Genomic DNA, 15,176 nt, shown 5'->3' with positions numbered 1-15,176 from the left:
ATTTTTGCAGGAAACTGTGGAAATACAGACTGAAGGAATAAAACTTTATTCTGTGGTGATCATGCAGTCAGACACGTAGCCTATAACACATACTATACACTGTCTTCCTTTAAGGACATTCAAAAGAGTTAAACAAGCTTTACTGTCATGATTAACAAGGTTTACATAATCTACAGGCATTTGTTATGGCAGCACTATCTGTAGTTTTCACTCTTCAGTTTCAAATATTTTCATCTGCATAAGTGAGGAAAAGTCTGCTAAAGATGTTAAGACTAGGGCTGGGACGATACACTCCCAATTCGACCACTTGAGTGACGATTAGGGTTGGGTATCGAGAATCGAGTATCGATTGGAATCGGGACTAACTTTTCGTTTTTCCCGGAATCGTTCAAAAGTTAAAATTTCGATTCCTAGTTTCAATATTCACAGTCCGCCGAGCGGAAGAAGAAACCGCTGAACAACACCAACGAAGAAGCGTCTACCGGAAGTGTTGGCATAACCGCGCGAGTCGAACATTAGTAGCTTACGTCAGCGGTCCAAAGTGTGGCTTCACTTTTCTAAAAATAACGAAATCTCGGCAAAATGCAAAATTTGTGACAGAAGGAGTATTTGTGACAGGATTATTTCCTTCAGAAAGGATTATTTCCTTCAGAAAGACCGTTGGTTAGCAAGGTTAGCTAAACTTTTTTGACCCTGCCTCTTAAAAGAATCAGAATCGAGAATCGTTAGGAACCGGAATCGAAACAAGGAATCGGAATCGTTCAAATTCAAACGATACCCTAGTGACGATACAATATATATCGTACGTATCGTACAATATGTAAAAATCTGTTTAATATCAAAAAATACATGTACTATCAAGTCAAAAGTTTGGAATTATTGTTTTTGTTCATTAAACATTAATGCTGCATATATTTGAACTTCAGTAAAAAAAGTAATTTTGTGAATTATTTATATGGTTTAAAAGAACAGTTTTAAATAATAATAATAAAAAAACGGCAAAACAAAATGGCAAAGCTAAATTTTCTCCATTACTTCAGTCTTCAGCATCCCATGGTCCTTCAGAAATCAAATCAAACATATTTTTTTTTTAGTTTTTTAGTGTAAAAATGTCACAATATAGACATAATAGACAAAAATAGATATTGTTTTATTTAATACGTGTCAGCATTTAAGGCTATTTTCATTGCAAAAATTAAATTACAAATATACAAATATCATATAAATACAATAAAACCAAGCAAACACAACAAGTAATATTATCATCATTATTTTTTTTTTAAATGTTTTAAAACAAAAAAAGTATGTAATTATTCCAAACTTTAGAATGGTAGTCTTAATTTTAGAATTTTACATCCCACTAGTTGTCCTTTTCTCATATTAACACTTTACATATATGTTTACAGTTAATAAGTTAACAGCCATCAAGTTACATTTTAGTCTATTTCTCACACCATCATATGACTTAAGAAAGACATATGAACAACTTTTCTGATGGTTTTTGTCCTTTTAAGAGCTTTTCAGTAAAAAGCACCTTTGATCTATAGTTTCATAGCAATATGCCTCTTTCTCTTCCATCCCGTCTACTTTCTAAGAACAAACCCCACCTGCATAACTGCTTATATCAGTATTCATTGTGCAGTGTACCTGAAAATCAAATGTTCTTTAAACGGTCTACATCAGATGGGGAGTGCAACCCATATACTGAGAGTAAGACAAAAAAAAATGCAGTGAAAGTGGACAATTTACTTTTGTTTTGTTCTTGAGGCATGAAATCAGGAACTGGGAACTTTCAGAGTGGGTGCGCTGAAAAAATGCATTTGCACAGCTTTTTATACTGCAGCTCCAATGCAGAACTATGTCATTTGTGCCCATGATCAAATGCAAAGGCCTAAATAACCCAAATAATCTCCATATCTGCCATTGGTTGGTCAAATAGATAGTCCCACGCCCCAAACTCACCCTACTGGATGAGTCAAAGTTGTGATGCTCAAACAAACAGATCTATATTTTTGAAAGCATCACAGTCCGTTTTTTTATTTACAAAGCCAAACTAACAATGACATATTTGACTCACTCTGACCATTAATCCAATAAACAAGGTAAAAAGTAAAATTATAGTCAGCTCTACAGTACACAAGAACCACAGTTGGAAGTTGATTCTCATGTAGTCAATAAATACAGTATATTTGGTGACAGTGAACAATAGAGACTGTGTTTGTTCATGATCTGAGGCTAAAGCTTAATATCTCCATTGCGTCAGGTGTCTTTATTAAACCTTTAATCGCCCCATCTTCTCAGACGAGATCCATGTCTCTGGCAGCAGACGCGCCGTCTGCGCGGGGACTCGCGCTCTCACCGTGTGTGTGTGTGTCTGACGTAATCATGATAAAATTAAATCGCTGAGACAATGATGAGCACACAGGCAGAAGAACGCTAGACAAACACAACAACATCACAGGGTTCGGCCTGCAATTTCCCTTTTCATCCATAGTACGGAAATTGATGAAGTTTGAGGGAGTGTGAAGAGAGCTGATCTGCGGACTCAGACATCATGGACAAAAACACACACAAGGTGGATAAAAAAAATAACAACAGATTATCAAAAAAATCCCACTTGTAATGCCTTGTAATCCCTCTGGCAAATAGATTTCAGCACAGCAACAGCTCAATGGCGCACGTCAATACTGTGTGCTTGAATGGGTAATTCAGAGTTTATCTATCAATGGTGAGAGGCTGAGCAGGGCTATATATACACATATATATATAGATATGCATGTATGTGTACACACACACACACACACACACACACACACACACACACACACACCATATTTTGTGGATAATTGTATCACGATAATTTTCGTTATCTTTTAATAACCCAGCCCTAGGTGAGAGACATTGTGCACTTACATGGCCAAAAAAAAAATAGACTACTGACACAAAAAAAAAAACACATGAGCGGTGCAGTACATTTGAAGGTCAGTCCCATTGATGGAGAGGCCGATTCAAGTGAGGGTCCCGAGGAGATATTCATAATTCATAAAGCTGTCAGCACAGACGAGCAGATGGACTGGGGAATAAAACGGCCATTTAGTGTAAAAAATGTCAGAGGCATCCTACTGTAAATTACTGTAAACATGCTACATTTTGACAAGGTGACACAACGTCACCTTATAGGGCTGAATGAAGGCGAGGAAGCGGTTACCCTGAAACATAGCCTACATAAATTAACTTCCATGGACAACAAAAGGAGAAATTTATTGGATTCAACCACAAGCACTTTCCTTTACACTCAATATAAATGAGAACAGAAGCTCTAAGTTAAAATACATATTGCAAGTATCCTAAAATTAACATGGGATTTCTTTGCTATATCACTTCGCTCTAGATAGCACAATCCTAGCGATGTTGGACATACACTGTGTATTCTCTGAGTCTCAGACTATAGAAATGAGAACACAGAGGTATTCAAATCACCTGACAACAGCAGGTTATGTGCAGTTCCTGTTTACAGCTTAGACAGGAAGTGACTCTCTGACCAGCATGTAAAAACAACAAACTGCAGTTTGCATTATTAAAACAGCATTCAAGGTGAGCAATGTATCATCACCTTTAGAAGCAATTCCTTTTGAAATCAGACAAAACTCAAACTCTATTCAGAGGTTTCAGTTTTCCCAGAGGAGCAGAAACTATGTGATTTCAATCTTGTCAAATCGTACGCATCTGTGTGGTCGGACCTCTGCAATACACCAACAGCAGAGACTGCGACAGGTCTATCATCATGGATGAGTGAAGAGGAAGCAGAATCACTGCTTCCTCACAAGAGTCCAAGGATCTTGTGAATGCAGATTAGATGGTGATTATTCAGCAATCAGGAGTCACTTGAGTACAGCGCACCTGCCATAAAACCAAACCAGTGGGAAATCAACTGGCGACGTCATCTAATGTGCCATATGCAGTCAGTGAAGAGAGAGAGACAGGACACTTACTTTCTCTGAGCTCAATTAACTAGACGTCTTGAGCTTGTCTGCATAATTTGCATTAAGAACTTTCTGGTCAATTCATTGGCCAAAATGTCACTCTTAATTCATCTGAAAGGTACAAATCCAACCAATTGGGTGCAATTTGACTAAAATCAAGATAACAGTATTGAAGGCATAAATGAAAACCTGAAAAAGAGAGAAGCACCAAAACAAATCCATAGTGCACACATTTTCTGCATGCATAGATAGAATACCTGCGGATGACCTACCAAATTTGCTAAAATAAGCCTTTTAAAAATTCCATTTGTTATACGTGCATAGTAAGTTTTGCATCATTGCAACGAATTATATCCTGTATTCCTGTAGCTGAAACAGTAGAGCATTGTGGTAGCAATGCCAAGGTCATGGGTTTGATTGCCAAGAAGGACATGAACTGATCAAACGCATACTTGAACCCAATGCAATTCACTTTGGATAAAAACATCTGCCAAATGCATAAATGACAATGTGCATAAGATTTAAAAAAACAAAAACAAAGAAACTCTATATGTAATAATGCTGTTTCCAGAACATCTGAATGGAGCAGCAGTAATGATGGATACAGTGCTGTCTGTGTGCCTGCCGTCTGCTCGCAGAGATAATCACACGACTTATAGAGTGTAATAAGATTAAATCCCTGCCTTCATGATGCTCAGATGATCCAAGCGCTCATGCATACCATTCAGCTTTTCAACACTATAAAATCTTCAACATCAGACAATGTGCAAGTTACAAAATAAGATACAGTCCTATAAAAATAAGTGTCGCAACCGTTCGTGAGCAGCTCTTCCCGCAAATGACAAGTCTATTTAAAGCTGAAAGTCTTCGCCAGCATTTTCATTTCTTAAAATGTACTTTTGCTGTGACATTAAGTTCTCTATATGAGTAGTGTTCTTATATGCATAGTGTCTGGTACAAAAATGCTTTTAACTGGGTGAAAAATCATTAGTATATACACAGAATCAGTCAAACAACAGCTGGGTAAACACAAAAATGTTTCAAGAAATCTAATTTCATGTCACTTTCCTTCAAGACCGATTAATCTGCTGTTGAAACCCCCCCAAAAACTAGTTTACTCCCATTATAATCATTAAATCTCATGCAGATGGCACCATATATTTATTTGCATGTCCATGAAAAATTATTTTAATGATTTTCACTAGAGACTATTTATAATTCAGTCTCCAGAGGTCATCATGGATACAGTTACCGAATTAGACCTAATATTCATGGCAGAAAAAATACATATATATTCCCACAGCAGTCTTCTTTTGAGAATAAACAGATCCATAGGGTCTGTTCTGCATCTGATTTTGATGCGTCCTCTTCCTGTTTATGCCCAGAGGGAACCGGCTGTTCTTTTGTACCTTCTGTCCTACAAGACACTCAATACCGAATCTTCCAAGGTGGTTCAACTCCAAAACCACAAAGATTTTCAGCAGGAGGACAAATTGTAATTTGATTATGTTTTGTGATCCACTAAAGAAATACCAACAAACGAGTTGAAAAATGACATGAGGGTAATTGAATAATAAGAGTTCTTGACAGGGTTTAAAAACTTTACAAATGCCGACAAGCTCATTGAATTTTCCCTGAGCAAACCAGAGCCTCGATGTTGGTCTGCCAGACCAGTATAATAAACTTGTCCATATGCATGAGAGTCCAAACACTTTTAGCTCTGCAAATACCTTTAAAAAGAATGTGGAGTCAGTCATGCCTCAGCAAGAGATTGAAAATCATCAGCACTTGTTAAAACAAGCCTGTGATGAGAGTGAGACCCTCTGTAGTTGCTGTCAAAGTGCAGCACAAATATGAAGCAGTACTAAACTTGGGCGATAAAGTAAAAAAAAATGAGAGATGCATCTTGACATTTACATATTTTCTCAAATTCAAAATGATATTCATTTAAATTTTAATGTCGATTTAAAAAAAAAAAATCCATTGACATGTTATGCGTTATTAAAATGTTGTAATGTTGTGATAAACTAGAGCTGGTTGGTTGTTTGCTGCAAAACCCAACAAGTTAAGCTTACCCATTTCATTTGAGGAAACCGATTGCCTCAATTCATTTAAGTTTATAAAAAACAATAGTTATGAGTACCCTGAACTTATTTTATTCGAGTTCACAAAAATAAAACACTTTTAAACTTTACACTGCATTTAATACAGTATATAGCTGAAACTTCACTTTATTGAGTAAAAAACGGTGTAGTGTGAATCTCAAAAAAAAAAAAATATCAAGAACATCTTTGGGTTATATTTCACCTGAAAATGAATTTCTAGTACTAGATTATTATATCACGACAATTAAGCACATAAACGACCAATTACAAAATGCATTTGACAGATGCTTTTATCCAAAGAAACCTTTTTTGTGAACATTTTTTATTTGCATTTGCGAAATATCTTTCATAATGTCAGTGTGTGGTTATACTCTATTTAATTTATTGCTGATGATGTAAATAAATGCAAAATCTTTTTTTTTGACTAATATTGCAAATGACTACGAATGCAATGAACAGCAAATCGATACTACTAACTGTGCATCAATGATATGGCCAGTCCATGAAGGCCTTGGACGATTCCCTGTCGGTCAGATTTAAAGCGGTCTGTCAGAGACGCAGTGAAAAAAGTAAGACCGGATTAATGTCCATGTCAAATGTGCAGGACACAGCAGCGGGTGGGACATTGGGTATCGATTACTGGATCCATGGGCGGTGTTTGCGCATGCACATAGACTTCATAAAGCATCTCATATGTGTGAAATCTTCCCGACGACCCAGTCAAACTGAATCTAAGGCGTGTGAAATGAGCCGTGACCTGCTGACTCAGAAACATCACTAGCTGCCAAAGGACAAACTTAGAGCAGGTTGATAATATACAAAGTGTGACAGTAGAAATTTGTTAATAAACAGATTGTGCACTGCTTATACAGCATTATATGCATTTGCATATTAGGCATTAGTATGCAAGAAAAATAGTCTGAAACTGCTCGTAGTGCTCCTGGCAAAGTGTGAAACAAAACGACTTTAAAGGGGTAGTTCACCCAAAAAATGTTATTCGGTCACAATTAACTTGCCCTCTTGTCATTCAAAAACCATTTATCTTTTTCTTCTAACGTTTTCCCCCTCCAAACATGCATGACTTTCGTTCTTTCTGTGATATTTAGAAAAAAGTCCAAACATTGAACCCAACTGACTTTAATTCTCGCACACACACACACAAAAAAAAACTTATTTTGTTTTAAGAAAGTCATATAGGTTTGGAATGGAATGAGGGTGAGTAAATTATGACAGAAATGTTCATTTTTGGGTAAGGTATCATTTTAAATGTTCCAGAGGCCTTAGGCATCAACGTGTGTATGTGCATGAGGGATATAATGCGAGTGGCGCAGAGACTGTCGAAAGCTCTTTGAGCAGCGAGTGGAACGGAGCCAGTCCTGAGAGTAATGCAGAAGGGAAGGGAGGCGGTTTATCCATTAAAGAAGTGGAGTTTGAACTGCTGCGGCAGCAAACCAGCCAACCCCATTCCCCAAACAGAGCTCAAGTTCAAGCTACGCTTAATGCACCATTTCCCAATGAGAATATTTATTTTGCTCCCCATCTTTGCACTAGTTATCTGTAGGGTTGGGTATCGTTTGAATTTGAACGATTCTGATTCCGATTCCTTGTTTCGATTCCGGTTTCTAACGATTCTCGATTCCGATTCTTTTAAGAGGCAGGGTCAAAAAAGTTTAGCTAACCTTGCTAACCAACGGTCTTTCTGAAGGAAATACTCCTTCTGTCACAAATACTTGTCACAAATTTTGCAGAGATTTCGTTAATTTTTAGAAAAGTGAAGCCACACTTTGGACCGCCGACGTAAGCTACTCATGTTCGACTCGCGCGGTTATGCCAACACTTCCGGTAGACGCTTCTTCGTTGGTGTTGTTCAGCGGTTTCTTCTTCTGCTCAGCGGACTGTGAATATCGAAACTAGGAATTGAAATTTTAACTTTTGAACGATTCCGGGAAAAACGAAAAGTTAGTCCCGGTTCCAAACGATACTCGATTCTCGATACCCAACCCTAGTTATCTGGTGATATTCATTACATGCTAAATTAATTGCTGAATAATCGTTTTTAAATCAGTGCACAGTAGCGGTCTGTAGTGGTTCACTAAAATAAATCAAACTTAAAGACTACCACCAAGACAATAACTAACCCCAACTATAATTATAACGATAGTAGCGTTTTTTATAAGTGCCGTGCGTGCTGTAATTTCGTTGTTTCCCACTTTAAAAGGGAACCTGGGGCCGCCCTGTACCATGATGGTAGTTGAACAAACTCAGGGTTGCAGGATTAGTTTCGAGTCGACAAAACCAAACCAATCCAACCAGGCTGATGCTGATCATCAACTTTCTCTGGCTTTGATCCTGAGTTTAGGTGTGACATCAGTAGCAAACAGCCAATCACATGCTGAGAAAGAGTTAAACTCATTCAAAACTCATTAAAATAATTTCTCGCGGCGCAATTCACTTATTAAATAAAAGTCTTAAAATATTAAAAATGTAAACAAATTTACACAGCAAGAAGAAAATAGCTGTCTGTGAAAGAGGACAACTAAAAGAAAGTCTCGCTACTGTATGTCAGTGCAAGTAAAAGTTGTGAAGTTTATTCAGTTGATAAAGGTATAGAGAGAATTGAACATTTAAGCTGACAGTCATTTTATAGCTTCATTTATTGATTCTAAAGCATATTTATATTACCTTTATATACTGTGCGTATTCATTTACAATTTTGTTGTTGCCAATAATAATTGATGAACTGAAATTGTACATGTGTGATTGATTAAGGGTATAATAATTTCTAAATCATACAAGTTTATTTACTAAAAGCCATGATTTTGTCTTTTAAAAACATTTGCTGTGGAGTGACTATCGCGTTAGAATCACTTTGCTCACAGCTGATTGGTCCAAGTTCGGTTTGCAACCTCTTACATAACCTGCCCCGGACCAGCGAGTTACTATGGCGATGAACACTGCTAAAAGCCAAACCACTTTCATGGTACCTAAAAACCAGGGTTGGCACAAACTAAACTGAAACATAGCTGGCTAGTAGCCACCTAAACTGGCTTCATGGTATAGCCCCCTGTTGTGCAAAATTCACGTTTACATGGTGTTTGAACACAAACCTGTGTCGGCAGTGTGCACACAATCACCTAATAATGGTAAAAATCCACCGACCCATGCAGAAGCCTTCTGTGGAAACGGCCCTATGCTGTTTCTCCAGTTTTGCCGAAGTATTCGAGGCACGAGCTGTAAAGGCACAGCCCTCTTCTGGAAAGGGTGTGGGCAGATCATTTGGGTTTAAAAAATACCCAAATAAAAATGGCATATTTTTGCTTCCACCCAAAAAGGAGCATTTTGGGCATGGCATAATAATTGATCTGTGGAGTATTTTGAGCTGAAACTTTAGACACAATATTTTACCTGTAAAAATGAGCACATGTTCCTTTTAAATGCTAAATCTCTTTAAAAATTATTATAAAAGTGATTATAGTTGTGGTGTGAAGTCTGCTATTCTTTTACATTTAGAACGATTTTAACTCTGTTTTAAATAAGTTAAAATGCACCAAATACCAGAATGTTTTCTCAGTTTGGGTCTCTGATTATATTTGAGTGTGAGCTCCATATTCTCACTATACCATACATACAAGACTGATGTATAAAATGATGGAACAAAAAAAGATATAGGCTATGCAAACCTTAGATTTTTAAAAACAGTTCTATAAAGTCTCCCATTTAATTTTTTTTTGCCTGATAAAAAGTCTTGTGTACATTGATAAACACTTTGTGCATGCATGTTCTCAGTGTTAATATTAATAACATCATATTTATCAGCCAGATTGGTATTGGATGATCACAATATTAAAATATTTGTTATCTCTATATTATCTGCAAGTTAGCTAACTTGCATTCGAAAAGCATGTCTTAAGTGAATGTGGTGGCGCTTTGGACAGAATTCAGCTGCAAAAGCATGTAATGGATGGAGATATGCATGCTTTCATTTCCTCAGTCCATCAAAACAACACTGGACAAAACCGCTGATGCTGCACAGTGTTCTGTAAGTCATTTACATAAGGTAAACATTGACAGACGATTGGTCAACTAGTAAAAATTAGTAGATGTGGAAGCCTAAGACATATATATGCCAACATGTGCTACTACCACCATCAAAAACAGAAACATAAGTGCACAATAGCAATCATTCGACAGCTTGTAGGCGAAGCTGTTACGGTAAAGGGAGCTGCACAAAGCCTGTTGAGTCAAAGTCAGAGAACAGCAAAGGGGAGCCACAACAAACACTTCCTGGCTTTCATTTAAAGTGAGAGTGAAGCAGCAGGAAGGCAGTGTGTGTTTAATGTACACACAGTTTGGCTCACTCTCTGTTTATGTGTGTTTTATTGAGTGTGGACAGTATGAACACGGACCACGTGTCCCTCCTGAGTTCATGCATGACCGGCAGAGGACGTTTCTTTTAAACCACAGCAATGACGTACCAAACGACTGGATCTGGTTTCATTGGTGGTTTGCGGTGTGGAAATGGTCTAGATCTCTGTCAACAGATTTGTAGGACATCGAAGCTTTAAAAGACAACATCAAGTTAAAAAGAACCGTATTTATTGTCTATATAAAAGGTTTTTGCTCTTAATGCACTTAACACGCATTAGTGCATGGCAAGAAAAGCAGTGTGATACCAGCACAGCACACAATGCATTACAAATAGGCCTATAGTTTGAAAACTATTGGATAAAACTGGTTTTATTTTACATATACAAATGAGAACAACTGAACTTGGCATGCATGTTACGTGATATTAAACAAGAGGAGAGTAAATCAACACTGCACGACAAACTCACTAGCGCCTTTTCCACCAAAGCATTTTGAGAGCCGGTGCGTGCGCGCGAACCAGTTCTTTGTGTTTCGACAGCCAAAGAACCGGTTCACGGCCGCGAAAACTGGTTCCAAAGCGGCACCAACTCTTTGCTGGACTAGAACCGTTCTTTTAGCACCTCATGTTTACGTCGGGGGCTGGGGCGGGTTTAGATGTGTCCTAAACATATTTTCTGACGATCGCAAAGCCAGGAGAAACTGCAGAAACACGCAAGCGTTTTTATTTTTTTTATTTGAAACATAAGCAAAGAAAAAAACAGTCACGATATAGAACAAATAAACGGAATGAAAAAAGACACAAGACAGGGGTACATAACTTATCCAACCCGATCTCACGGGAATTCATACGAATTCTACGAGGTGGCTAATTCGTAACGATTTGTACGACCTCACTCGTACGATTTAGCTAAATCGTACATATTTTACGAATTAGCCAATTCGTATGAATTCGTACGAATGACCTACCCCTGACCCCGCCCCTAAACATAACCGTCACGTGGGTTTAGACAAATCGTACAAATTTGTACGAGTGAGGTCGTATGAATTACGAATTAGCCACTTTTGAATCACTCGTACGAATTGGTCGTGAGATAGGGTAGAACTTATCAGAAAAGATTACATATCAAACAAAAAGATTAAAAGACTTACATATTTCAATTGTTTTTAAAGTTTTCTTGGTACACGAGTTAGAGATAATCCCAAAGCAATGTACTTGCAAGCGTTTCTAGCGAAGTGCACAGTGACGTAACGACGTCGTTCCCTGGGCGCTCTAGTCAGTGGAAAAACAAACAGGTTCTGAACGGGTTCGCAAGTTGAACCAACTCCGAACCAACTTTGAACCAGTTCCGAACTAGTTCTTTTTTCGGTGGAAAAGGGGTAACTGAAGTCTATGGAATTAGGCCTATATATTGCATTCAAAATTCAACTAGTTATGCATGCATGCATATATAATTAAAATTTTTACATATTAAAGACATTCACTAGAAGTGATACTCCTCTCTGATATCAGCTCATTAAATGAGTGTTTTCAATCTTGTGTGCGTCAAAACAGCGAGATTTCTTTCAAAACTGTATTACACTGAAACATGCAGAACTGTTTTTTCTATACAGTTCTCATTCTTTTTTTACACAATAAAGTCAGTCACACAATTAAAATAAGTAGTTCAAATAGAGATCTCATATGACACGACAATAATTTTGCCTCCAGGTTTGATATACTGTAAAATGCACATAAAAAACACTGTGAAAACACTTACATTTTTAAGAACAATCAACTTGATTAGCTTAAATTACATTAAACTGACTTAAAAACAACAAGTTGAATCTTACAACTTTAAGTTTAAAATTGCTTAACTTATTTTGATGAGTTAAAGCAATGCAAAAACACATGTTGTCATAACGTATTGATCATGTGATTTTTTTTTTTTTTTACAGTGTAGAGACTATAGACAGGTTTCCCCCGTGCTTTTTGATAACAGAAAATGAACAAGTCTCATTTCCCCTATAAAAACTCCCTTCTCGATCTCATCCAGTCAGTTAGAAGTCATCCTCAGCCAATGTTTAAAGATTAACTACAATCACCAGTAAGAGCCTGTTAGAGAATTAAAGTTCAATCCAGGCCACAACGACTGAGGAAAATCCATCCCATAATCGACGGCCTCACCTGCCTTTTCACTGGATTTGAATATTCCAGAGTCTGTGTGTGTGTGGGTGTAAAAAACAAAGAACGGCCAATACAAAACATCTGCAGCAATCTCATACAGGTCATATTCCACTTCAATACAAGAGGACAAATGAGGTAAAGGATCTTGTACAACCATTATGATTTTTTTACCTTATATTATATAACATCATGCACCTGGACATTTTACTTTTGGTAGCATTCCTGTAGCTCAAACTGTAAAGCATGGTGCCATCAACACCAAGGTCATGGTCATGAACCGAAAAATTGTATGAATGCATTCATTGAAAAAAGGAGAACCGAGTCAAATGTGAAGAGAATTAGAACGGTAATGAGAAATGTGAGTCAATTGTGCATAATGCAAAACAAAACTTGTTGATATGTTGACCAGAACCTTTTCTGGACAGTTTTCCTGAGAATCAGCCATTTACATAGCATGACCACTGTTTATGAATCATCAGATTACTAAACTCGTTCTCAGAAACACAACAACAGACCGCATGACGACTGAACTAATCAGAAATAATTATCGCTCACATGCATCTCTACACCTGTTCAGGGAACTTCCGAACCACAAGGTTCCTTGCGATCTCTAACCACTGTTATCATGCATCTGTTAAAAAAAAAAAGAAAAAAAAAACAGCATGCACATAACTGCACAAAATATATAGAACAAAAGGATCGTCACATCCTTAGATAAGCTCACCATTTTGCTTCCACCAATAATAAACCAAAACATATTCTTCCGTCACTGTTGGAAACCACTGAACATAATGGTGACCTAGTGGTTACCTAAAAGTTGAAGGTTCAAACTCCTCCACAAGGGCTGATCCATTAATTATTGCCATTGTGAACTTGATCATGACATAGGCTGGGAAGTAGAAACATAACAAACATGACCTTGACACCTAAGCTTAACAACCTCTCAAACGTATTATATACACAGTGCCCGCATGCATTTGCACTAATATAAATATAAAAATGCTGATGGACACGAAAACTTCATGGACATTATATGTCGACAACCCACATTTAGAAGAATTTAAAAAAGTTAAAGGGATAGTTCACCCAAACATGAAATTTCTGTCATGTTGTTCCAAACCTGTATGAATACAAAAAAGAAATTCTGAAGAATATTGGTAAACAAACAGTTGATATGACTTAATCATCATTTCTTACAACTATTGAAGTCAATGGGGTACACCACCAAACGTCTGGTAGGTCACCAACAATCTTTAAAATATCATCTTTTGTGTTCAACAGAACAAAACTTGTACAGGTTTGGAACAACATGAGGGTGAGTAACTAAAAGATGACAGAATTTTCATGTTTGGGTGAACTATCCCTTTAAACATGTCAGAACAACTACAAATAACTGTTGATTTAACGTTAGCTACCTCCAAAGAGATGAGGCGACAGGTGAGCAGGTAAAGATCCGATTAACAGTCTCGGGGTGCCGGTTGACCGCTCTCTCTCTCCGCCGTTCTCCTCCGGTGTGCTGTTACCGGACTCTTGAGAGCTATACGCCCCGGAGTTCGGTATATTAATGCTCGACTGGGGTCGCACGCCCGGGCCACCGGTACCACCCCCCACAGAGCGCGTCCTGGGGCCGATATAGTGAGAAGCAGCTGCCGCTGATGATGATGATGATGATGATGTCGCACCTGATGTACTGTGCGCGTGATATCTCATCGCAGCCGTTCTGCCGCTGACGTTACTCGACGGGAGATCCGAGCCCGAGTACGCTCGCGTGCGCCCGTTGGCAGCGGGACTGCTCTGCTTGGCGCCCATGCCAACCTACACTTCCCTCCGATTTTAATTATTAAAGACAAACAAACAAACTCGCCTGTTACATTTGACTCGTCCAACGTCACGCGCGCGTCAGCGAAACTTTTACGAAGGCTTTTAAATCGCTGTCAGTCAGCGTGAAGTTGCGGGTGTCCGCGCTTGTTTTTGCCTCTTGCGCTGTTGTTTTCTAACTAACGTCCTCTGTTCCATGTTGTGCGTGACAGTAACCAACGCTCAGACGCGACGCTTTCCTCCTAAACGCCGCGCCGATTGCTGTTGTGCTCGCGGCGGGCGGTTATTACACAAACTGAACGTGTTTAACTGCCGTACGTGCAGAGTGCGTAAGCGAGCCGGGGGCGGGGCTTTCCGGCTGACGTCATAATCTCGGGAAATAAGCCTAGCTGGGCGCTCCCTCGATATAGGTTGTTGCCACATACATATTTTATTCCAAACAAGACAAAAGAAGTCCACTTTAAACTATTGTACAATATATAACCTGTACATTTGACTGTGTAAATCTGTAGCGAGGTTGAAACATGCAAATGAATCATTCTATGCATTAATTATTTTCTTGTGAATTAATTCAGAACGTTTGGTCCAATTCCTTTTCTCCTATTTAGGTAGACCCCCTATTTTTGTCCAAATGTTTCATTTAAAATATATTATTTGCTTCAATACTGACTTTTTCAACAAGTCAACAATGACTATGACAACATTCACAATAGCCTACTCATTATTGTGTTTATATGA

The 15,176-nt window shown here is 38.1% G+C and overlaps 1 protein-coding gene across 1 annotated transcript in view; it reads right to left on the bottom strand.

The window, feature by feature from the left end:
• znrf2b (zinc and ring finger 2b) overlaps positions 1–14,760 on the bottom strand; it is a 39,147-nt gene extending 24,387 nt beyond the window's left edge. The window contains exon 1 of the mRNA XM_039660932.2: positions 14,036–14,760. Within this exon, the coding sequence (XP_039516866.2) occupies positions 14,036–14,429 (394 nt within the window). The 5' untranslated portion in view covers positions 14,430–14,760. The remainder of the gene's footprint in view (positions 1–14,035) is intronic.
• Between the last annotated feature and the right edge of the window lie 416 nt (positions 14,761–15,176).

This window comes from Pimephales promelas, chromosome 12 (genome assembly GCF_988280905.1).
Source record: "Pimephales promelas chromosome 12, fPimPro1.hap1.1, whole genome shotgun sequence".
Classification (NCBI taxonomy): Eukaryota; Metazoa; Chordata; class Actinopteri; order Cypriniformes; family Leuciscidae; genus Pimephales; species Pimephales promelas.
The sequence above is the reverse complement of the archived record's forward strand: the minus strand, read 5'-3'. Positions and strand labels throughout refer to the sequence as shown.